General features: G+C 39.9%; 1 protein-coding gene across 8 annotated transcripts in view; it reads right to left on the bottom strand.

Annotated features, from left to right (window-relative positions):
• The window catches only part of Rasgrp3 (RAS guanyl releasing protein 3), a 109,171-nt gene that overhangs the window by 33,396 nt on the left and 49,269 nt on the right, over nucleotides 1-26,506 (bottom strand). For 5 of the 8 annotated variants that reach the window (XM_074049490.1, XM_074049492.1, XM_074049496.1 and 2 more), the window contains exons 2-10: nucleotides 17,905-18,040; nucleotides 14,588-14,784; nucleotides 12,482-12,584; nucleotides 9,662-9,724; nucleotides 9,129-9,260; nucleotides 7,517-7,664; nucleotides 5,337-5,510; nucleotides 4,886-5,002; nucleotides 3,278-3,553 (exon numbers count right to left, since the gene is read on the bottom strand). In XM_074049490.1, coding sequence (XP_073905591.1) covers nucleotides 3,278-3,553; nucleotides 4,886-5,002; nucleotides 5,337-5,510; nucleotides 7,517-7,664; nucleotides 9,129-9,260; nucleotides 9,662-9,724; nucleotides 12,482-12,584; nucleotides 14,588-14,657 — 1,083 coding nt within the window. In that variant the 5' untranslated portion in view covers nucleotides 14,658-14,784; nucleotides 17,905-18,040. The remainder of the gene's footprint in view (nucleotides 1-3,277; nucleotides 3,554-4,885; nucleotides 5,003-5,336; nucleotides 5,511-7,516; nucleotides 7,665-9,128; nucleotides 9,261-9,661; nucleotides 9,725-12,481; nucleotides 12,585-14,587; nucleotides 14,785-17,904; nucleotides 18,041-26,506) is intronic. The other 3 variants (XM_074049495.1, XM_074049494.1, XM_074049493.1) reach the window with 1 other exon arrangement.

Below are 26,506 nucleotides of genomic sequence, written 5' to 3'. Positions count from 1 at the left end.
CATCTGAGGCAAACCATCTGCTACCATTTGGACCTTAAATGTCCCCCTAAGGCCCAGATATTAAAGACTTGTTCCCCACTTGGTGTTATTGGGAGGTGGTGGAAGCTTCAAGAGCTTCAAGAGCCCCAGTGAGAGGGGCCTCATGGTGGGTTACCATGCCACAAGCTGAAACCTCCAAAACTGTAAGCCAAAATAAACTTTTCTCTTGAAGTTGACTTATAACAGGTGTTTTTGATAGTTCTAGAAAGTTGACTAATAAACCATCCAAGAGAGAAATGACCCAATCTGGGACGCAGAAGTTTGCCATTCACAAGTCTTTTGTCCTTTGTGAATCTCAGTTTCTTCATTCATAAGAAAGGAAGAGACAAGGGTGGTGTTACCCTTGCCCAGGCTGTATTACAGGGTGTTCATGAGAATTTACCAAGGAAATATGTGAAAAGTGCTGTGAAAATCAATTATTTTAGAAAGTTCAAGCATTGGTAGACAGCCTATTGCACAGAGGAGGCATTTAATAATTGCTGATTAACCTAAAGAATTTTCATTTTTATCCTCCAGGATTCTTAATCATATCTTACCCAGGTTATCTCCCCTGGGACCCTGTTTGGACAAAAACGACTTTGGGCAAAAACTTGACTTGAAGTCTTGGAGAAAAACGAATCAGCCCTTTAAATGGGACATGCTCACATGCCTTCAAGCAGCTGCAGTCAATCCTGTGGTTCTAATCCAAACGTGTCCTTGTCATAAAATGAACTGTAAGCTCTCATGAGTGTGTAGTGGAAGTCTCCTCAGTGCTCATCTAGAGGAACTCCCCGAGATCAGGAATACTGAGCGTACGCTCTCACATGTGGAACGTTCTCCTTGCTTGTGGCGACACAGGAAGGACCCTGGCTCTCAGTAGAAACTGGCTAGATACTCCATGAGGCATACACAGGCCTGTACCACCCTGGGGAGCCAGTGGGTCAGTACTACAGAAATGTTCTTTATTTTCATGGCCATTCCATACATCTAAAATCATAGACGCTACGGCTAAAAGAGACCTTACAAATGAGCACAAAACTCAAGAAAAAGCTCAAGTCAGGACAAGTTAGCAGAGACAAAGCTAAGTAAGTTCAGAGGCAGGGCTAAAGGCAAGACCTCCCAGCTGGGTTTGCCATTACTCTAGGCTATGTGATGCTATACTTAATCAGTATGGTATTTGGTGGCTTTTATATTTTCCCTCAATACTTCTAAGAGACGCCCCCCCCCCCCCCCCCCCCCCCCCGTACCGGCATCCTTTTATTTTTATTTTTTGCTTTTCTTCTCAGCAAAAGGAAGATCATTAGTTTTTATTTTTGGAATTCAAGTTTTCCATTTATACCACTGAAATTTCATTCAAAAATTTTCAAAATTTCTCTAAATATCTTTTTCATAATATTGTTGATGCATTTGGGCTCTGTCTTTTCGCAGTGTTGAGGATTGAACCCCGGGCCTTTTGCGTGCTAGGAAAGCACTGTACCACTGACAGCTCTCGCTTGGTGCATTTATAGATCCAAGTTAATTTCCCTCCTCCATTATTGTCCTTTTTTTCAGTGAGGTATTTCTGGAGTGTTGGCACCTGCTCTATGAAGTTACATTCAAGGTCAAGGATTGACAGCCTAGGCACAGAAACTTGAAACTGAGGCCCCCACATTGGGACTGCTCTCCAGACAGCACCTGTGCCTGTGGGTTTGCAGTCTGATTGGGACTGCAGCTTATTCATGGAAATAGATTTACATGGCAAATGATTAATAAATGCAGGTGTGTGAGTTATTGTGAGTTGATTTTCTCCCTGAGTTGAGAATGTCTGTGTGTTTACTATTTGTCACACACACACTTAGCCACAAGAGATGTGTATTTCTGTGTGTTGACCACTTCTGCTTTACACCTTATACTAAGCTTGCATGTATAACTACACTTGGGGGGGTCTATTCAGTTACATGTTCTAGGAACAGTTTCTGAGAAGTCTAGGAACCACACTCCTTTCCAATGCAGTTGTCAGATGAGATTTAGGCTTTCAAAGCTTAAGAGGAGTTATTGGTTTCATTTTTCCATGGCCATAAAAGGGAAACAGTCAATTCAGTACATTTCAGACGCTACACTGTTAAAACCCAAACAGGGAAGTTATGCCTCCACTTGTTAAAAGAAGAGTAAAAGAATTTGTTTATGCTTCTTCCTCCCTGTGAAGAATAGCCTATGAAATATTCTCTTCTACATACCTGTTGTGTCTAAAAGTTCTAGAACCTGAAGATTACCTAACAAGTCTGTTACAGATGCCAAAACTGAGTGATATGGAAATACCACAATAAAAACCCTTTGTATAATTAATATATGCTAATAAAATTTCCCAAAAAGCAAGTGGTAGATCAGTTTTGTTTGACTTCCATCATTCCTAAAAGCAGCATTCACTTCATCCATCGAGTTTCCTACATGTGCCAGGTACTAGGGAAGATGCTGGGATGTGATGTATAAGATGCATAAACAGAAAAAAATCGAATCCAGAGTGATGACCTCCTACACTTTCCATAGAAAAGTGTAAAGTTTGTGTTACTGCTTTAGAAAAATGGAGAGTTCTGAATCTGAGCTAGTGATGAGGATGGAGACGGAAATGATTTTCTAAGAATGTACCAAGGCCAGGAAACAGAAGGCAGCACTTCATGGTGGGAAGAACAAGTCCAATTTCCTCCATGGCTGGTGTGATGTGGGAGAGGGTGAGGACAAACAGAGCTGGGCCAACAATGAAACACAGAGTCCTGGAGGGCCTCCAGTGCCAGGCTGGGAACTCCATCCTGGTGGTTTGAAGAGGTACATGGTGGAGACAGGGGATCACAGAGGAGGTCCTTGCATCACTTCAGACTTCAACTAAAGAGTCAGTGAGGATAAAGAGAAGCAGAAGATTGGAGATATAAGGAAGGAGGTGAAGTGTTAGACAAGCATGCTAAAGGAGAGAGAGGGGCTAAGGATGACTGAGGTAGGGGGCAGGGCAGGGAGGGCTCTCTAAGAACTCCAGAAGGGGGAACTATATAAACCAAGACTGGACCTGTCCAAACAAAAGGACATTTGTTTGCCAAGATTATAGTCTCAAATCATACTGGTTATGGCATAGGGTTCCTATTTCTTCAGCATTTAAGATTTCTTCATCTACTGATCCCCACGTCAATTTTCTCCCAAAAAGGTGAATTGCTAGCACACATCTTCCTATGCCCTAGAAAGTGAGGTACAGAAGAGTTATTCAGCATAACCTTGCCCGCCTGGAACTCACAGTGAGCAGGTTGATCAAATCCATGTTGGGTTCTAAGTGGTGAGAGGCATTCTGCAGGGAGACCAGTTCACTCAGGGTGACAGAGAGCTGGTGCATTTTCACAATGTTCACTTTATTCTCTTCCATCCAGTCTGGGAAAATGACATGGACGGCTATCAAGTCTTTCAAGTGGACACCAAGGATGGGGATTTTGAAGCCGTCACAGTCAGCAAAGGCCTTGCGGTAGTTGCAGTAATTGCCATTGGAGGAGACCAACTCGGTCATTTCATTCCAGTTCTGGGAACAGATGGAAGAGCAGAAATTATTTCAAACAACCTTTCTTCTGCTTCCCTCTATCTCCCACGGGCCCTGCATTGTGTGGCTAGGAAATTCCTTGGCTACTGAGAGAAGGATCAGTTGCACCAATGTTGATGCAGGGAAATATTAACCAGGAAAAAGAAAGTAAGAAAAATGTACTAGACCTGGCTATGAGCTGGACTGCCTGTTCTATCTTGCTACAACACAGAAATAGCTTGCACCTCTGCCCACCCACTAGGGACATCTGGGATGTTAAATGGCATCATATATGCTTCGTATTTTGCAATTTGTGAGAATATTAATCCACAAATTCAAGCATGCAACGTATTACGATTTCAGAGTTGTTCCAAGAAAGTTGCATTCCAGGTATTACTTGGAGCTTAATCTGGGACACTATGAGGTAGGAAAGTCACACAAAGATGTAATATCGCTCTGAGTTTAGACTCTACATTAACTACCAGGGTGAACTTGACCATATCACTTCACTTTTTTGGGGTCTCAGTTTCCATAAGGAAAGAGGAATTGAATACGTTTTAAAGGCACACTAGTAATTCCAGGCTTCCGTGAGCCTCTGTCAGCTTCTTATTCTTTACAACATTCAAACTTTCTATTTGCTTTTTAGTTGAAATTTAGTACAAAGCTAAAAGAAAATAAAACACATAATGAGTCCTATTATGCTTGGAATGAGTGCAGATTTAGAGGTGAAACAGTGGTATGTCTGTGACTTACTTCCTCTTGTTTCTGTGGATAAGCCCTTTTTGGTTACTTAACAGCAATTGGACCTTCCCAACAGATCCCAGTTTTCATCAACCTTCTTCCCAAAGCAGCCCAAGTGACTCAAATAGGGCTGTTTCTGCCCACAGGTCCAAAAATGGGTTTTGATTTACCATCAGAGCAATTCTATCCTTCTGGCTTGTGATTGGTTCAGGAACATAGGGTTAAGCCAATCAATACACTGTGTTTTCTGGCAACTGTTATTGGTCCAGGGTGGACATATGTCTTGAGATGACTCCTATGTCTAAACACAAGTCTTAAATCGCCGGGGGCAGTGGCTCTCACAGGGTAGGCATCAAGGACATATCTGTAACTAATTACAACTGCAATACACTCGCCACGTGTCACAACATTCTTCTTGGAGCACTGACCACACCACTGCCAGCCTGCTTTTCCAGGTAGACTCAGCCAGTGTGGCTATTCCCTGCCTTCTTTGGTCCCCACTCACACTCTGAGTGATATTTGTTAGGAGTATGCTATATTTAAACAATTTACAAATGTTCACTTAGAATTAGGATCAGAATTCACTGTATGTACCTTTGTGACTTCTGAAGAAAGATGAGAATGGGTCTCTTTGAGGCGTGAAATGGAACTGTGACTCAGGCCTCCCACCACTGCCATCAGGGTATTAAAATTCTTGAGCTGAAGGAGCTTCTACAATAAAAATGCTAACATCAATACCTTGTAAGAATTTTTGAATTATCCTGAACTTTCCAAATTATGGGTAAATGCATATGCAATTTTAAAAACAAAAACTTAGGAAAAAAATAACATTGATTTAAAACGAAGCACAAATAGAATCATTTAGAAAAATGTATCAATTATTTCACAGAACCACAGCTATATGAAATACTTCTAGGTATTGCTTTTTACAAGCAATCTTCTTGCTTAAGGAAAGTACAATTTGTTCATCAGATATCTATAAGGAATTTAATTGTCCAAAGCCCTTTCCAGAATTCAAGAACCCAAGTCTGATTAGCAGACATACCTTGGCAACATTGATAAACTTTGTGATGACTTCCGCCCTTTGCTGGGGGGTTGGTTTGCTAAGAACCATCAGCTGGACCCACTTAGAGATTCCATTAAATAGAGCAATAGATCTCTCCAAGGTTGGGTTATTCTCCAGGCAGCCATGGATGACATAGCTTTGATAATCAGTGAACTAGTAAAAGAAAATTCAGACATTCTAAATTATAATGGAGTTTTTACAGAATCAGAAATTAGAATGCTTCATAGAAGAGGTGAGACAGTCTTTTCACACAAACTATTTTATAATCATTTTTTTTTTATAATAAAGCACTGGAGTTTGATACTGCTTGCCACTTGCTAGGCGGGTTTTGCTCTGGTTGTTTTGGAGATAGGGTCTCACTGTTTGCCCAGGTAGGCTTCCACCATAGGTGCATGCCACCCGTGACCAGCTTTTCTCCATTGAGATGGGATCTCTCAAACTTTTTTTGCCTGGGCTAGACTTGAACTACAATTCTCCCAATCTCAGCCTCCTATAGCTAGGATTACATGTGTGAGCTATCAGCACTGATTGTCTCAAAGTTTTTGAATACAAATCTTAACTGAAAAAGAACACGTCATGTCTGATCCAGTGGCTTTGATTTTTTTTAAAAAATTGTACAAAGGGATTTCATAGTGATATTTTCAACATGCATATAATGTACTTTGATCAATTTCACCCTATCTTTATTACTCTTTCTTAACCACCCTCCTTCCTCCCCTCCTCTTTTTAATTTTGAGACAGGGTCTTGCTATGTAGTCCAGTCTGGCCTCAAACTGCAATCCTCCTGCCTCAGCCTCCCAAGTGGTGGAATTACAGGTGTGTACCATCACACTTGGCTTACAACAATTTCTTTCATTTCACATTTATAATGGATCTGATGACTTTGATACAGATGTACCTTTAGTAGGTTATTTTGTTGCATTTCAAACCCTATTCCCATACACACACACATTATTACATATCACAGTGTTAGGGACAGGGGGAAAGAGACAAGTCATAGTCCCAAGAGTCCCAAATTTCCAAATCATAAGATCTAACTGGGCCAATTGTCAAAATGCTGATTCCTGGGAACACCCAAGACATAAAAGATCAGGATGTCCAGAGGAAGAAACTAAGAGTCTCAATTTTCAGCCCTATCAGTGATTCCAATTAGCAAGCAAGTTTAAGGTACAATGGCATACATTAAAGAATAGGAAGCAATCATAAATATAAAGATTTCAAATCAGACTCATTTTGTAAAGTTGTTTCAAGACAAAAGAGATAAGATAAAAATGTTAATTGAAGGCAGCTCTTTAGCAAAACAGACATGTTCTCAGAAAGTTAGCATGAAAGTCACCCATTTGTTTGAGCCTTCTATCATTGCATGGTGCTGGGGATTCCAACCCATCGCCTGCCTGTGGGGGATCACTAAGGTCCTCCATAAGTAGCATCACTTAAAGAATCAGTTTTTCAGAAATTCATGCTTCTAATCAAAATGGTCTTCTTTGCCAGCAGTAATGCAGTGCACTCCCACCACCTGGGAAAGCAGGGTCTTCCCCAGAGCTTAAGGGGACGAAGCAAAACAGCTAGCTGACTGTGAACCAATGGGAAAATATTATCATAACAAGTGGGTGCAGGAGAAGGCAGCCACGAAGAGAAAGGAGGAAAAGGGAGGTAGAGAAGGAATGACGCCTATCAAGACGAATCGGAAAGAAAAGTTGAATTCAGGATCTGTCTTGTGCATTAGAAACACTCTGATGTTGACATTCTCCTCAAAGCCTCTAATTCCTGATTTTCTACCTGTACTCATAATTAGCATTTATACAAACCCCAATCTAAATAAATTTTTCTTCCTCCATAATGAAAGGCCTAGCAAGACATGTTCACTTGGGAGAAATCAACGGAGCTAAATAAACCTTGAATGGCTAAATCTCCACAGTATTGAGAAAAATCATGCTTTAATCCAATGAAAGGAGACATTGAAAACAGCGAGAGAAAGGGTTCCTGAACCATAAAATAACGACAGGATAATATTTATCTTTGGGTGAGAAGGATTGTTCCTGTGAAGTAAGGGCACTCTTCCAGCAAAGCACAGTGACAGAGGCTGCCAACTTTTCAGAGTATGGAAATTCAGTTCTTGGGAAAGTTAGCCTTGGAAGAATAAATGTTAAGTTCCTTACTGCAATCCTTCTAAAAGATTTATGCTCCAGAAAAGTGAGGTGCTCAGCCAATTCAATGGGCTCCAGATGGTCAAACAGCAGACAGGCCTTTCCCTTCTTGGACACTTTCTTCCTCTGTGTGACTCTTCTCATCCAGTCATAGGAAGGGCTACAAAAGAAAAGTGAGCCTGGTCAGTGTGGTGAAAACCCATTTCACTCAGTGGAAGCTATTAACCTACTGACTCTGTAACTCCAGGAGCTTATGCAAAAATACACGCCCTGTCCTTCGCATTTGAAGAGAAAAATCACTGAGCCATTGCCAATAGAACATAAACTTGGAGTTATTTTTCCAGACACAGTAGGCTTGCAGTATCCATCCAGAATCACTTACTTGGTTTTCCTTGTGACCAAGCAAGATCTGGTCATAAAGGAGAGATCAAGGCTAGGTAGGTATTTAAATTTGAGAATTTATCAACATGTAGATGATGACTTAAGGCACATGGAAACTACCAGAAAGTTGTGGTTCTTACACTTCAGCATAATAGAAATTATCTGAAAAACTTGTTACAAAACAGAGGTGTGACCAGATGCCAGTGGCTCACTCCTGTAATCCTAGCTACTCAGGAGACAGAGATCAGGAGGATGGCGTTTTGAAGCCAGCCCACGCAAATAGTTCCATGAGACCCTATCTCGAAAAAACCCTTCACAGAAAAGGGCTGGTGGAGTGGCTCAAAGTGAAGGTCCTGAGTTCAAGCCCCAGTACCGCAAAAATAAAGAAACCAAAAAAAAAAAAAAAAAAGGCAGAGATGTGGACCTCCCAGATTCTAATTCTCTGGGAATTAAGTTGAATAGTATGCATTGTAAACAAACATTCTCGCTGATTCTTGGATTGTGTACTGTTGATCATTCTTGAGGAAATGTTCTAAAGAGAATATGGTATGAATACCTGAGGCGTAACAGCACATGTTTGCAAGATGAATAACCATACTTAGAATATCTTGATAGCATTCTCTAGAAGTTAACTAGTTGATATGAAGGAGTCTAATTAGTGACAGGAAATAAGTTCCTAATAACTGAGCTAACCAGGTCATGACACAGCTCTGGTCAACATTTGTAAAAGCCTCAGGCCAACCTCAGAAACACCATGGACCAGGGATTCTTAAACCCAAAAGAGAACATGAATCACCTGGGGATCTAATTAAAGTGAAGATTCCAATTCAGCGTGTTAGGGTGGGACCCAAGATTCCTCATTTGTTGTGAGCTCCTGAGAGATGCCTGTGCTCTGATCTGAAAACCACACTTTGAGAAGCCAGGGCACAAGCGACATTAACTAGACCCAGATTCAGCAACGAAGTGCCAAGCATCTATCGTGTGCCAACTGCTTTCACATACTGTCTTCTGTGCTTTTTTGATGCTTATGATAATCCCACAAGAAAGGAACTTAACTCATTTTACAAGCAAACTGCAACTTAGACAAGTTGTGTCCAATACAGCCCTGTTCACTGCAGCCAGGCTGTCCTCAAAGAAGCAACCTTAATTCTGGAATGATAGGGATTCACATCAAAGGGGTCATCACTACTCCCTCCCCAAAGCAGTGGCCTCATCAAGTTTGAAAGACTCATGCCAGTCTTACATGCTGGATATGTCGATGAGGCTGATGTGTTTTTCATATCCTAGTTGACTAGCTACTTCCCGGAACTCCTCAGTCATACGAATCAAACCAAGGTCCAAGTTAAACTCCGCAGGAAACTTCAGAATCCAGTACCTAAAAGCATGAAGTTAGTATTTTGACAGCTGGAAGATTTCAAACAGGACCTCTGTAGAAACTATCATACCCTATTACAGGCTACATGGAATACTATCTCTTATCCCAGCCATCAGAGTCTCAAGAACAAAGGTCTACCATTCCAACCTTGAGCCCCTTCCAAACTCTCTATAAAACCACACCCCAGTTCATAGCAAGGAAGTGGGAACGAGTATAGTGAAGCGAACAAACTGAATTCACCCTCTCTAAGAGCTGGTTTCATCACTATTAGATCCCTAGTCCATAAGGTAAATTCTACCCCACTCCCATCCCCCAGAACAGAGAAGGGCCAATTTTGACAAAGTCAGTAAAAGGGGGATCTTTCAGAAACTATACGAAATTAACTCTGTAAGTCTACTTGCCTCATGAAGTAGCAGACCTTTAACCGGAACTCATGGCAGCTTTCTCCACTAGCATTTCGATACGTACACTGGTTAAAGAAAAAGTCCTTGAACCTTGATTCCTTTGCACACATCTGCAGCTGTCTCGATTTATGTGAATTCCTAACAAGAGGGCCATACTGGTTACATTTGGGTTATAGTTTGAGGACTTCTAATTCAAAAATTTGAAATCCAAAACATTCCAACTCTGACAAATGCCACAAAGAGAAAATTTCACACCTTACCTTATGGACAGGTCACAGTCAAAATACAGGTGCACTAAAAATATTGAATAAAATTATCTTCAGGCATATATGAGGCATAAATGAAATTTGGTTTTAGACATCACATCCTCAAGATGAAATATGCAATATTGTAAAATTCAGAAATATTCAGAATATGAAACCTTGTGGTCCTACGCATTTGGAGAAAGGACACTCAACCTATACTAAACATTCAAATGGGGAAAGAAATGGGTTTTGACCAATCCAACAACACAGAGTATTTAAAACTTGGTTAATGCTCTGGGATATATTTTTTGGTCTAGGGGAAAAGCCACTTATAAATATTAGTTTTGTCTTCCTAAGCGCTTACCAATTCATAACTTCTAACTGTAATTACAAATATACTACCAGGCATATATAATTAAAATTGGTAAGCTGCATGCTAGTAACTTACTCCTGTAAGCCTAGCTACTTGGGAGGTAGAGATCAGGAAAATCACAGTTTGAAGCCACCTTAGGCAAAGATTTCCACAAGACCCTATTTTGAAAATATTCAACACACAAAAAATGGGCTAGCAGAGTGGATCAAGTGGTAAGAACACCTGCCTAGCAGGCGTGAGGTCCTGAGTTCAAACTCCAGTGCCACCAAAAAGGAAGAAATAAAATAAAATTGGTAATACATAGAAGTGCCATTTTAGTCAAAAAGATTTTGTATTTAGGATTATTATCTTATGTAAGTACTCTAGTTTCTTTAACAGTGAGAGCATTTTCAGACATATTAATATAAAAGTTGTGTTATTTTTTTTTTGAGACAGGGTCTTACTGTGTAGCCCAGGCTAGCCTTGAACTGAAATCTATTTATCAATTCTCTTTTTAACAAATATTTATTGATCACCTACTAAATGCCAGCATAGTGCATATGGAGTGAGCAAAGAATCCAAAGACAGGAAAATTTAACTAGGCACCGGTGACCCACACCTGTAATAGCTACTTAGGAGGTTGAGATGGAGAGGCTCACAGTTGGAGGCCAGCCCAGGCAAATAGTTCATGAGACCCCATTTCCAAAAAATAGCTAGAGCAAAAAATGAACTGGAGGTGTGGCTCAAGAAGTAGAGTGCCTGCTTTGTCAGTGTGAAGCCTTCCCGCCTCCCTCCTGCAAAAAAGAAGAAAATTTAATGAAATGTTGACTCATAGGCAGTCTTCGACTTATGCAATTCCAACTTTTCCATATTAAGACTTTAATATGCTCAAATATTCTTTTTTTATTTGTATTTCATACATCAGTGGATATTATCTTGGATAATTTTTTTGATTATGGGAGGGGAGGGATACATGAGTCAATCCCTCCATCCTTCCCTGTGCTCCACCCTTCAGCAGTTGGCCCCATAGGCCTCTGAACCATGGGAGACCAGGACATGGTTCACTTCCAAGATCTGGGTTATGGTGAATGTCTCCCCGCTCTCTCTAATGTCCTCCCCTGCTCTGAGGTTCTGCGGAGGATATCGAGAAGGAGTAGAAGTGGAGAGGCCTGAACTGAGCAGGCAGGTCTGCACCTGGCTTGCACACCCTTGGCAGGCCCCAGCACCAGGTGATGGACCTTTTCCCTCTCCAGGTCCCCTGTCCTGTAGGGATTCCTACTCATTACAGGGTCCCTGAACTTGAAGAAGGCAGACACTGCAGGAGCCGGCATTAGACACTGCATAATAAACACTAGCTCTCAGGGAATAAAACCTCCTTACAAACAGGAGACTGTATTAGCAATCATTTGGCCTTAATTCTCTCTCTCTCCCTCCCTGACAGGGTCTTTCCATGTAGCCCAGGCTGACCTCAAACTCACAATCCTCCTGCCAGCTTCCCAAGAATTACAGGTGTGCACCACTATGCCTGGATTTTCAATCACTTTTCAGGGCTGTGTTACATACAAAAGTGTTGGACTGTTTCAAACTCTCATTATAGAATGGGGTTCCAACTTTACAGCTTTTTTGGGGTGGTGGTGATACTGGGGATGGAACCTACAGCCTGCACGCTTGACCAGTGTTCTACCATTGAGCTCCATCCCTACCCCCTGTGGATTTTTTCTCTCTTATGAAGAAAATCTAAAATTAGTATTAAGCAATGAAACTGCTCTAGTGTTCATTTTGTCTTGCCAGGAAGGGAAGATGTGAAAACTGAGCTGGTGTTTGTGCCTGAGCCAGAGTGGATTATTTTGGCTGGCATTGCCATACGTCTCTACCGTGTCCTCTGTGCCCACCATTTTGTCATCATAGAAGTAACAAATTAGGTCTTAAATACGTGCTAAATATTCTTTCAATGCACCAACAGTCAAAATGTTTAAGACAGAAACATTTAGCCTACAGCTCCTGTTTCATTTCACGTACAGCCAAAACATCCAGTGGATAATCGGCTATTTGGACTACCATCCAGATGTTTCGTCTAGACATCTATATATTCTCAAAACAGCTGGATAACTGACCGAAGACTGTTTATTCATCCTAATTTACTGGCTTTGGATAGACACCCTACTTAAATACAGAACTTGACTCATGATTATAAAAAGTGCACAGTAGTTGAAAGGATATATGCAGAGAAGTTTTTCTGCCAATTCAGTGGAAGACAAATACCATCGATGCATCAGTAGAACTATTCTTGGCAAGTAACTATTACTCAGCTCTCCATTGTCATCTGTTAAAAATAAATAAAATAAAGGGTGAGGAAATAACAGTGTTACTCTTCTCATTTGCTATTATGACTAGAAAACAATGGTGTCGAAATTTTCTCATAAACGCAATTATCTTTCATCTACTTCTGCTGGCATTTCCTTGCAAGATGAGGTGGGTGGGTCTCACCCTTCTTCCTTACACCTGACATATTTAGCAAATAAAAACACAGACTCCTTCATAAATTTGAATATAAGGTAAGCAATGATTACTTTTTTCAGTGTAAATATTTGTCAGGCATTATTTAGGACATATGTTAAAAATGTTGCTTATTCAAAATTAAAACTTAACTGATAATCTTGTATTTTGTCTGCAACCCTGCTCTGGCTTAACTTTGAATTTTATAATCAATTAAATCAACTACTTTTGTGTGACACTGTGCAAGGAATCATTTAATGATTGGTTAAATGTTAACAACCTAAAAAGCTAGCTGCAAAGTCTATAATTTAGTAAGAGATATGAGATGTATTTGAATATAGATTGTGCACCCCATGCCTGTGTAAGTCAAAAGGCCCTGCAGTCTTCACAGCAGCATTTATTTTTTTTTCTATAAGTTTTAAATTTTATATATTTTTTTCTTTTATTATTCATATGTGCATACAAGGCTTGGGTCATTTCTCCCCCCTGCCCCCACCCCCTCCCTTACCACCCACTCCGCCCCCTCCCTCTCCCCCGCCCAATACCCAGCAGAAACTATTTTGCCCTTATTTCTAATTTTGTTGTAGAGAGAGTATAAGCAATAATAGGAAGGAACAAGGGTTTTTGCTGGTTGAGATAAGGATAGCTATACAGGGCATTGACTCACATTGATTTCCTGTGCATGTGTGTTACCTTCTAAGTTAATTCTTCTTGAACTAACCTTTTCTCTAGTTCCTGGTCCCCTTTTCCTATTGGCCTCAGTTGCTTTTAAGGTATCTGCTTTAGTTTCTCTGCGTTAAGGGCAACAAATGCTAGCTAGATTTTTAGGTGTCTTACCTATCCTCACCCCTCCCTTGTGTGCTAAAGCTTTTATCATGTGCTCATAGTCTAATCCCATTGTTGTGTTTGCCCTTGATCTAATGTCCGCATATGAGGGAGAACATACGATTTTTGGTCTTTTGGGCCAGGCTAACCTCACTCAGAATGATGTTCTCCAATTCCATCCATTTACCAGCGAATGATAACATTTTGTTCTTCTTCATGGCTGCATAAAATTCCATTGTGTATAGATACCACATTTTCTTAATCCATTCGTCAGTGGTGGGGCATCTTGGCTGTTTCCATAACTTGGCTATTGTGAATAGTGCCGCAATAAACATGGGTGTGCAGGTGCCTCTGGAGTAACCTGTGCCACAGTCGTTTGGGTATATCCCCAAGAGTGGTATTGCTGGATCAAATGGTAGATCAATGTCTAGCTTTTTAAGTAGCCTCCAAATTTTTTTCCAGAGTGGTTGTACTAGTTTACATTCCCACCAACAGTGTAAGAGGGCTCCTTTCCACCCCCCACATCCTCGCCAACACCTGTTGTTGGTGGTGTTGCTAATGTTGGCTTTTCTAACAGGGGTGAGGTGGAATCTTAGCATGGTTTTAATTTGCATCTCCTTTATTGCACAGCAGCATTTATTAACCAGTTTCTCTCTCTTTCTCTCTCTCTCTCTCCCCATCTGTACTAGGTTTGAACTCAGGGCCTCAGGCTTCCTAGGCAGGCGCTCTACCACTTAAGCCACTCTGCCAGCCCCAGAATTTCAATGAGAATAGTACAATAAAGACATGAAGTAGAAAGGGGTTCAGGGAATGTTCCAGAAACATTAACTGGGCAGTTCAGCTGGATGGAACGTGAGCTATGGGCAGTGAAGAGAAAGTTATACAAGAGGACAGTGAAACAGGAGAGAAAGACCAGGGTCAATCCTTAACTACAAGGTACAGAGATTGTTGCCTCTGATTGAGGGAGTCAAGACAGACAAAGGGATGACAAAGAAAGGACCGTACCAAACATCTCAATGCAAGTGCTCAGCAGTTCATCTAATGTGGCCGCTTTGCCAAGGCCGCTGGACCCCATGGTTATTTAGCCGTTGTCAAAGAACTAGAGACATTTTCAGCGTCCAACAGATCATCTCCATAGTCACATGAATCCAAGTTTTCTGCCTAGTGGTAGCTTCTGTTCTTGGTTCTACTTCAAGAAAACTCTAAATAAACAAGAAGAGGTAGTTATCACACTAGATTCAGATTCCAGAGAGCATTGTTTTCCTACCTGAAAAAAACAAAATGACTTCCATTGACTGTAGCTTTCTACAAGAAAAGAAAGTGACTGAAATTACATCACCACCTGCCACACTGTCCCTTATGTGTATAGTGTTTGAGACCACAGAGATGCTCCCTGTTCAATACCATCCCATTTTACAACTGGGATGGTTTTGAAGCAGCATCTTCCAGTTGCTTCATATTCTTAAGTAATGAGGCATTCAATGATAGTATAAGTGTTACTTGGCTTAATAGCATTACGAGCATTTATAGGGAAGTTAATTTTGAAATACAAATAGATTTATTTATAAGCATTAGCCTCAGTGATTATATGTGTTCAACAACTGTAAAAAATTTCTATTTGCCTAAATTTGCTAATAACATTATTATTATGATCAGAAGTAAAAAATACTAGTAATAGTTTATTGACCAGCTGCCTCGTGAATTAGGTACTGTCACAAATACTTCAAATTTATTCTACAACTTGACCTGCCCAACAAAGCTGTGCCATAGTAATTAATATTCTCCATTCACAGATGAGCTTATGGGATGCACAGAGATTCAGCAATGTCACCCAAACCACGTAATCATTAGGACACAGAAGCAAGGCCCCATTATAAATGAAGCTTGTGGACTCCTTCTCCCTCTTTTGAGTCCCAAGTGGGGATGCAATAAGCTGTCATAATTTTGTTCCAAATTGGATATGAAGAGTAGGACACAATCCAGACTGTTGCAGAAGGAAAATGTGAAACAAAAGCTTTCCTGTTTTATAGCACTGTCATGGAAAAAGGATCCGAAACATCTTAGAGCTGCCTCTGTTGAAAGTGTCCCTGTTGGGGAAACAGCCAACGCCTTGATGCCAGACCCATCCAAGACTTGGAAAAGCACAGAGGCTGTCACACTGTCAGGCATTTATCCCCTTGGGGCAAATGTGGCCATTAGAGATTCATCTCGTAAGCTGTTTAAAGTCAATGTCTATTTTACTCTCAAACATTGTTTATCCAACTGGCCTCTGACATATGCCAGGCATTGGGTTAGGCACTGAAGAGTCAACATAAGTAAATCCTCGTCCTATCCCTGCCTTCAGTGGGCTCACAGCCTTGGAAAGCAAATACATGATCAACTAATGCCCACATGTATGGTTGTATTCATTTAGTGAGACCACCAAAGAATGACATTTGGGTGAGTCTGTGACCCAGCACATAAATCTATGAAAAAATGTTTATTGCCAAGAGCAGTGGTTCATATCTGTTATCTCAACTACTTGGGAGACAAAAAAGTCAGGAGAATCATGAATGTAGTTAGTGAAAGAGCCCATCTCAACAAACAAGATGGGTATGGTGAAGCATGCTTGTGATCCCAGCTACACAAGAGGAGTAAATAGGAGGACTGCAGTGCAAGCCAGCCCAGGCAAAAAATGTGAGACTGTATCTGAAAAATAGCTAAAGCAAAAAGGGCTAGGGACATGGTTTAAGTGGTAGAGCACCTGCCTAGCAAACATGAGGCCCTGAGTTCAAACTCCAGTACTACCACCACCAAAAAAAATGTTTATCATCAATTCATTCTGTATAAGAACCAAATATTTGTTCCAGAGATACCACTCTTAGAGGGCAAAAGAGGGTTATTTCAGATGTGCAATAAAAGTAACACAGCCACTGGATCGAGATGCTCCTACTTTTTGCTGTTCAAATGATTTATGAAAGGGGATTCTTTTTAAGTTTATTTTATTTATTTATTTTTTTGTTTTGCTAGCACTGGGGTTTGAACTCATGCTTGCTAGGCTGGTGCTCCTCCAACTTAAACACCCTCTCAACCCTGAAGGGGTTTGTTAATGTTGTCTGGACCCAACTCTTCTACACCTCCTGATAAGCTACCTTATCAGCAAGGCCTTTCCTGACCACCCTTTTAAAAACAACACAACCTCTCTCCCCACACCCACCTTGCACTTGGCATTCCCTACTCCTCTCCTATTTTTATTTTCCTTCATAACACTTATCACCACCTGACACACTATATATTTTACTTATTTGTTTTGTTGTTCTCTCTAGCACTAGAAATATTAAGCTCTGTGATAACAGGGATTTTCGTGTGTCCCCTGGTGTAGTCTGAATGCCTGTGTGCTTCTTACACAGAAGAACACCAAAAAGGATTTGCTAAATTAATGAATGAGTGGATTGGTGGATGAAGAAATGAGAAAAATAAAAACTGATCCAAAGTTTGTCTTTGAATATCGGGATATTGGTATGAGTACTAGAGAAGCTATAAATTTTAAGTGGTTATTCTTTTTTCATTTGATTAAGTAATTTAAATGAGCTTTAAGTAAAAATCATGAGGTCAGAAATTTTAGATGTAACAGGATCTGTCCATAGTCATAATAAGAATTTAATACTCTTCTAGGATATTTTGGGCAGCGCTTCTCTGATTTTGCTAATGTAAGCCTGTCAGTATGTTTAAAAGTCAAGATTGAACAATTACAAATTTGACTACCTCATAAGTATACAGACTTTTAAAATTGTGTTATTTGCCAAACAGTAAATATTAAAGACCTGGATTAACTAAATTGGTTTTCAGGGGGGAACCAAGGTAATTCCTCTGAGCCATTTGGGGAAGACATTGACCTCTCCACAAGGAGCTGGAGATAAGCTGATACCAAAGACCTGTCACTCTGTTTGGATTTCTATTTGTGACATGCAAGGAAGTTGGTGCACCATGAGCCATGTGGGCTGGGCTATTGGGTTCCAATCTGTTTCTGCCATCAGTAGTTCCATCTGTGCCTCCACTTAGCATTCTGTCACCTGCACAGTTACTTGAGATCACATTTCACACTACATGGGGATGTTATTGTGTCTATGACTGCCTTTTCAAAAATAAAGTTTCCTCATTATAAAAGCAATCTCAGTAAGGAAAAAAAGAAAAATAAGTTATCTATAACTTCATCATCCAAAAATAACGCTTGTTGACATCATGGCATGTTTCCTTTAGTTTTCTTTGCATATTTATTTTGTATGGGTGTTTCTTACAGAATCTACAATGGCTAAGAAAACAAAACAAAACAAAAAGCTTACCTGTTGTTTTCACACAGATTGGTTTCCAGGTCCAAAAGGATATTAAGGGCAGTTATCATCATTGTGAAAGACAGAGAATGTGGTCTGCAAAAATGGTTTGTTCAACTTGAATTATAAGCACTTTAAAAAACTGAAACTAGAAAGAAAAAGCCCAAAAGAGTTAAATAGTGAAAAGCCAAAAGAATCTACACTGAGTTAAAGCACTCTCCAAAGTATTCCTTGAGGTATATGAGATATTTGAGAATTTGTCTGAACTTCACCCATAAGATCAATTAAAGTAGAAAATATTCAAAATAGTAATTTGGTGACATGATTGTTTTTAATAAAATAGTTTTTAAAATTCTGCCTTTCAAAAATCCACACATGTGGTATAACCAAGTTTTCTGCACATAGTTAAAATACTATTTCAGTTCAAATATATACATCTTAGTGGATTGCTCTTCTCCCCACTCCCCAGTGGACTGCTCATTAAAAATCTCCAAACATTGACTTTGGAATGTTAGTAAATTTTTTAAGTAATTTGATGTAGAGATCATCAAACTCTGACCTAAATCACTCCTGTTGGCTCAACATGAAGGTCAATGTTATTTTAGTTCAGGTTGTTTAGTCTCCCAATGGTTTAGGACTTACTGTAGTGTTGATAGTTCAAATTACTTCAAAAAGAAAAGCTCTGCATTTAAATGGCCACCTTCTTAAAAACAACACAACCTCTCTCCCCACACCCACCTTGCACTTGGCATTCCCTACTCCTTTCCTATTTTTATTTTCCTTCATAACACTTATCACCACCTGACACACTATATATTCAAAGGCATGAAATGTTCATGTAGCAAAAAGACATTCATTCATATGATTTGCAAAGCTTACCATAAAAAAGTCTTTCCGAGGTTAGCTAAGAACCATGCTCCCAATTTTAGAATTAGTAAAAGGGAGTCAATTCCATGCAAATATTCATTAAGATAGAAATTAGCACCTTAGGCTCTTGACTTACATCAACCTTTCAACTTAAAAAGTAAAAAAAAAAAAAAAAAAAGAAATTGTAGTTTCAACATTAGATAAGACACATGAGCAAAGTGTTATTTACCAGAACAAAACGCCACAAATGCAGCATTTTACTAGATTATTTAGTTAGACAAATGCTCACTAAGGATACATTAGATATGAGATACTAACAAGATACTAGAGTGGTTGTTGGAGAGTGTTGAGGTAGGCAAAAGGAAGGGAAGGTTGGTGACAAGACAGACACAATTCTTGCATTTATACTATAGCAAAGAGTTAGAGAAATAATTACAATAAAATATCCTCTGTAGCACAAAGCAGGTGGGGAGAGACACTGGTTAGCCTAGAAGCCAGAAGTTTTAGCTATACCAAGAATGAGAGAAGATGGCAATGACAAGAAATGGAGAGGCATTTGGAAGAACAGAAGGTTCTTCCTTGTTCTTCTGTGGACATGGTGAGAACCATGTCCACATGGTGAGTAATGAGACTGAAGAGTTAGGAGCAGTAATTCCTGGACAGTAGCATAAACTGAGAAGGAGTGTGGATTTTCTCTGAGGGACACAGGGCAACCATTGTTCTAGAGGTGAGTAGGAAAGGGACATAATGACTTTAAGACTCCTCCAGCTAATATGGAAAAGAGACTGAAAAAGTCTCCTCTGAAGATGGGAATCCAGTAGTAGTCAATTATAATCATCCACACAAGAGAGGATGGCTGTCTACACCAGCATGTGACAATGGAGATGGGAAAGTGGTTACCGAAGATGCTTTGAAGAAAGATCTAACAAGAATGGCTGATCCATTTTCTATGGGATATGGGGAATGAGCAGAATCAAGGAGAATTCCAACATTTCTACCTCGACATTTGGTGGGATTATAGTATCAATACCCTGAGATTGAGAAATTGAGGGGAGGAGAGGAAGAGCAAATAATGGCCATGATGAGTTAGAGAAATCTGAACCATCCAATGAGGAATGTTGAGATAACTTCTGTATATCTATTAGAAACTTCTGAGTTGAGACCTGAGAGGATTTAGTTACGAAGAATTAGCACAAAGGAAACTTGAAGGGACAGGACACTGAGAACTTAATCCACATAGCAACGTTCCCAAGAGAGCAGCTGTGATGGCCCCCTGCTCTGGTGGAGAGACTGACCTTGGTAAAGTAAAAGGCTGTCTTTTTCAGGGCAACAGCAGAAAAGAGAAAAGGATGAGCCTGAGTAATTTGTGATTTTGGTGGCAAGAAGTTCTTGATAGGTGACTTCTATTTACTCTGAAAAGGAAACAAGGTCAGCTGCTGTAGGGTATGATGGACACAGGTCTGAGGGTTAACCAAGAAGAGAAAACATGCAGAAGACATTGTAAAGAACAGAAGAAAGAAACCAGAAGTGTTGAGATTACTTCCATTAAGAGTAGAAAGCTATTATTTCTCTTCAGGAGTTTATCTTGAGAGGAAGTTCAGTGTCACTTATTCCTTGGGTTATTGTATCATGTTTCTGAAGTTGTTTTGGGTAACTTTTCTGGAACGATGTATAGGAAAGTATCTTCAGTATTAAAGGAGAAATTCTGTTGTGATCTGTTCATTATCTCTGTAAGTCTTGTTTTGGTTTGTTTTTTTGCATGGTACTAGAGATTGAACCCAGGGGCTCACAAGTGCTCTACCACTTGAACTATGTTCCCAGTCCATTTTTTTTGTTTTGTTTTAGAAATAAGGTCTCACTAGTTTTGCCAGGGCTAGCTTCAAACTCTCAAGTTATCTGGGATTCCAGGCATGTGCCACCATGCCTGCCCATCTCCCAGTAAGTTAGAGCTCAAAACTAAAGCAGGGCTGGCATTCAACAAGTAGTGCCCTCAGCGGGGCCCAGATCTCAGCTAACATTTCAATTGCCTTTGCCTGACTTGATGAAGAAGAGGTTAAGACACTATTGAAAATGAAATAATAAGGAAATTATTTCTCTTCTACCCCTTCACTTCATCCAGAATATTTCATTCTGACAGCTACAACCTTAGCTACACTCATTGTGTAGGCTTTCTGTATCTCTGGTCAACCACTCACGTTCTCCAAGGTCCACATTACTTGTTGTCTTTGAAAGGTTCAAAATCACAAGATATCATCACTGTTTTCTTCCGGGTTCATTCTTTGTATTTGGGATCCATTGGTTATTTCTGTACTGATCTTGTTATTGTACCCCCTCAGTTCTTTGAATTTCTCTTTCTACTCTATTTCCTCTGACCAACTGCTCTTTCCAGTGTGCTCCATCAGTTTTGTTCTCTTCACTGTCAAAGTTTTTTCTATCACAAACCTACTGGAGGAACACAGGAAATGGGCCCAGCACTTGCAGCAAGTTTAAATCACTATAAATGGGCCAGAACCAGTGACACCAAGAACAGCATACCCCACACTTATGAATGGTGGAGCAATATCTCAAAGGTTATTGGACAATGACAGTAAAAAGTAGCCATGGAAAATAATGAGTTTTTCAACTCCAAAAATAATTGTGTTCCATTCTTGTCTCTGACAGGCTTATTCAATGTGATAATATGATTTTCTTGGGTCTTAAGTTGAAAAGTCAAGTCTAACTCCAAAAACTTACATTTTATCACTGCTCACAAAAATTTTAGCTGTGGTTAAGGCTTCCTATGAGATCAATTTCTAGGCGTTGTCTAGAACACATGTTTACTCTTCCCTGGGCTTAGCTCCTAAGTAGCTATCACTGGCTCTATTGTCTGAAAATGAAAGCTTCATTATTACACCAAGCTTGGCAACTCAGGGACTCACTGGTACCAAGTACAGAACAGGAGTCAATAAGCAGCACAGAGCTCATCTCATAAGACCTTAGTGCTTTTATTGGTAACAATCAAGTAACAAGGCTCAGCTGCATTTTATTGATTTTTTTTCTTGGTTGCTGCATTTAATATTGGCAACCAAACTAGCATATTTACAGCTGCTTGACATAAATTGAATGAGAAAGGAGAAGCTCTATCAATAAATGCCATGACATTCTGAAGTGCAACCAAGGTAGTGTTTCACTAGCATTTGGTTGGAACTGAACACGGAAGAGAAGCAACACACACAATCTAGACACTTGTGAGCAAATGGTCTCCACATGGACACATTCAACCATACTAAAGAGCAAAGACTTACTACAAAAACTCCGTAGCTGAAATTGCAAATAGTATCCCAAAGTAACAGCAAAAGGGAAGTAATTTTTACCTGAGAAGTTTAAATTTAGTCTTGGGAAAAAAGGCTTTAAAAAAAAATCAGTGTTTTCTTCTCATCAAAATGATGCCTTGTGTGTTCATCCTCAGCATTTTTGCTTTTTTAAAAGGCACAAATAAAGCCAGGTGTGATAATATTGTATCAGCAGTCCCAGCTGCTTGGGAGGCTGGCTAGAGCCTAGGTGTTTAAGCCCTGTCTGGGCAACATGGCTAGACCCCATCTCAAAAAACAAAAAACCTCACAAATAAATGAAAGCATTTCAAAAACATAGCCTAATTTATTACTATTATTATTAATTTTATTATCAACTCCCTATTGGCAGCCATGAGTTTTTATTTTATTTTATTTTTTTTTTCATTTTTCTTTTATTATTCGTATGTGCATACAAGGCTTGGTTCATTTCTCCCCCCTGCCCCCAGCGATGAGTTTTTAAAGGTAAATTTCTTTACACTATTTCAACTCTAAGCTCACATGTGCACAGACCCACCTAAAGATGTAACATGAATTTCTCTTTTCTAATCGAAACTGTACTCTGTTATCATATAAGTGAAAACATTCTGTTCCTATTTCAAAACCCAGTGTTTATGGTACTCTTTTATGGGATAGTAAAAATCTCAGTTTGAAATTATTTCTGAATCGAGGATTTGGAGCTAGACTTTTTAATGGAACCAATTAAAAGTCAAGCATAGGAACCAAAAATGTGTTTTTACAATTATTTCTGTGCTCTCAATTAAATTTACACAGCCTGAAGCCCATTATTAGAAGTCTACACCTAATGACTTTATCATCCTCTTCTTTGTTTCAGATTTTTGTCCAACAGCAAACGTTTCTTCTTTTCTCTAGAAGGAAACCAATTCTAACATGTAGTGACATCCCTCAGCCTCCCACCTAAGACATTGACTTATTTCCTTATTCCTGAAAAGAAATCAAAGCACAAACCTATGGAAAAGAAAACATAAGCCTACAACTTTCTGTAGTAGTTTAGGATCCATTTAATTTCTGTAAGACTCATTCTCATCATTTCTAATAAATAGAAATAAAGCTACTTTGCCTTCCTCATCAGAACAAAAGAATTCAGTTGAAAACAAGGTTTTAAAAGCATAAATCACAATGAAAAAAAAAAGAAGTCCTAAAATTGTGAAATGTCTCTAACTAAGTTTGTAGTTATTTGGAATTTAGTATCTAGTTCCCCATTAGGGCAATATTACAAGTAGATTAAGAGGATATTTACACTGGGAGCCCAATAGTGATCTTTCAACATGCTGCAAAGAACTTTAAACATTCTCAAGAAATTTTGAGGTTGGTAACACTGGTTGGTAGCATTCAAAATTAGCCTCGCTGGGTGCCGGTAGCTCACACCTATAACCCTAGATACTTGAGAGGCTGAGATTGGGAGGATCAGGGTTTGAGACTAGCCCAGGCAAATAGTTTGCAAGACAGACCCCCAACTCCAAAATAACCAGTGTAATATGGACTGGACTTGTGGCTCAAGTGGTAGAGCACTTGCTTTGCAAGTGTAAAGGCCTGAGTTCAAACCCCAGTCCCACCAAAACAAAAAAAAAATTAGCCTTCAGAAATTATACCACTCCTACAAACTAGACTTTGATGGGTGATTTTGACCTAGAGAGATGGAGAAAGAGAAAACTTGAGAGAGAGGAAAATGGCTTTTCATGAAGTAACAGCTAAAGGGTCAGAGGAGGGAGAGGGGAAATAAAGGAGAATGATGGAGGGGATGAATTCAACTATGATATGTTATAAGAATTCTGGTAAATGTCACAATGTACACCCCCTCCCCAGTACAACAATAAAAATAATAAACTGATATTTATAGAAAAATGTTAAAACAGACCAAATAAAGGGAATAAGAATTGTGTCAGTAGGTTATAAAACAAGATCAATGAATTGCAGTTTACTTAAGTGTGAGCAATGAAGATGGGAGATGCTGTCATGACTGTCCCCCGCGCGCTGCAGTTTCTAAACGCTTACCTCCAGTTTATCCTTCCTTTCTACTGGAGGCAAATCAATCTTCCCAAATAATCATCCTGATCACAGTACTTTCCTATTCAGAATTCTTGCTCAGTTCCCTGTTGTCTTACATAAATCTAAGTCCTTTTCCATTGCCCCTCACCCCCTGTTTACCCTCACCCCTGCTCACCTTCACCCCTGTTCACCCTCACCCCCGTTCACCCTCACCCCTGTTCACCCTCACCCCCGTTCACCCTCACCCTTGTTCACCTTCACCCCCTGTTCACCCTCACCCCTGTTCACCTTCACCCCGTTCACCTTCACCCCCTGTTCACCCTCACCCCCTGTTCACCCTCACCCCTGTTCACCTTCACCCCTGTTCACCCTCACCCCCTGTTCACCCTCACCCCTGTTCACCCTCACCCCTGTTCACCTTCACCCTGTTCACCCTCACCCCTTGTTCACCTTCACCACCTTTTCACCCTCACCCTCTTCACCCTCACCCCCTTTTCACCCTCACCCGTATTTACCCTAGTCCCTGTTCACCCTCACCTCTTCACTCTACCATGTTGGAATGCTACAGAAGGGAACTTCTTTTCATAGTCTCCATGCTTTCCATACATTCTCTCTCTTTTTCTTTTTTTTTTTTACAGAATGAAACCCCCCTCCCCAGTACATCTGCTTGGCAATCGATACTCACTTTTCAACAATCACCCCCCCTCCTGAATCATACAGACTTTGGCTCACAGTGCTCTGTTTTCCTTTATGCCTTGTATGATTTATGTACCCAGAAGTTTCTTTAGAATATTACTGTGTATTTCTGAGCCCCCAACACAAAAATGTGTCTAATATCTTTATATGGCTATCTTTCTCTACTGTCTCACTCTTCCAGCATGGTCTTTAAACTTTGCATTGGTTTCTTTTCTAATTTTCTTCTCTAAGCTTATTCTTGATTTGAATTATTTTCTTTTGATTATTGAACAAATTGACTCCTTTCATATGAGTATCATGCCCATAATGCAATATAAAAATATTCTTCCAGAGCCGGGCATGGTGGCTCGTGCCTGTAATCCTAACTACTCAGGAGGCAGAGATCAGGAGGATTGAAGTTTGAAGCCAGACCTGGGGAAATAGTTCTCAAGACCCTATCTCAAAAAACCCAACATAAAAAAGGGCTGGCAGAGTGGCTCAAGAGCACCTAGCTAGAAAGATGAAGCCTCAAGTGCAAACCCCAGTACCACCACCAAAGAAATATATATTCTTCCAGATTTTTAATATTACATGAAATAAAATATGCTGAATTCTTTTTCCAGTCATTTTCATGTCTATGTAAAAAACAATTATTTCTTCCCTGCATGCAGAGAAAAATGGAACCAAGAAAGTCAGAGAGGAATGGAAGAACAGGAAGCTCACAAGACAGAGGGGTCTGTACATCAGGATTAAAGTTCATATTTGTTTATTTTTTTCATGCGAAAACAGTTTTGGGCAGGGAGAGGGACCACAGTGTTCTGAGCATCAGAACTAAGCTGTGAAAGTCCATGTGACATGATCCAGCAAAGCAGACCCTGTGGGTCTGTGTAGGGTTTACACATTTTCCTCATTTCTGAGTTCATTCCTGAGTACAGCTTAGTGGTTAAGAGCCTGGACTTTAGAGCTACACCATTGGAACTGAAGTCACTTCTTTCTCACTGTGTGGTCTTGAGCGTTATCTAACCCTCTGTGTATCTTACTAAGTGATAGGGAGGTAGTAGTGTCTATGGGGTAGGTACAGGGAAGGTGCTTATTAACTGGCTCATAGTATATTCTTGATGAATGCTAGCTACTATTATTATTTTCCTAGAAAATGACTAAATGACCGCTACCGAAGAGATAAAATGTTTCCTAGTTATGTTATTTCTTTCAGATTCATAAGCCACATATATTTAACTGCATATATCCATTTTACAAAGAAAGGGAGGGAGGGCTGGAGGGGAAAGGCAGTGTATGCTGCTAATTTGAATCATGAACTGAGAAGTAGTTAAATCCATTTTTTACTGTGACTTTATTCCCACTTTTTTTTTTTTTCAGTACTGGGGTTTGAACTTGGGCTTCACACTTGCAAGGCAGGTACTCTACCACTTGAACTACACCTTCAGTCTGATTTTTTTGGTCTGATTATTTTGGAGATGGGCTCTTGAGAACTATTTGCCCTGACTGGCCTTAAACCCCAATCTTCCCAAACTCAGCCTCCCAAATACCTGGAATTACAGGAGTGAGCCACCAGCACCGAACTACTCCCACATTTTCTTAAACAAAACTTCTGTAATCAGTTTCTTATTCTGATCTATTCGTTACTTTAATAGGTTAAAACCAGCTGTCTTTAGACGTACAACCTAACTCATTCAATTCTGTTTTTATTGATGAGTTACAATCTATTTTTAAAA

The sequence above is a fragment of the Castor canadensis genome, chromosome 12 (genome assembly GCF_047511655.1).
Source record: "Castor canadensis chromosome 12, mCasCan1.hap1v2, whole genome shotgun sequence".
Taxonomy (NCBI): Eukaryota; Metazoa; Chordata; class Mammalia; order Rodentia; family Castoridae; genus Castor; species Castor canadensis.
This window is presented reverse-complemented; position numbering and strand designations above follow the sequence as displayed.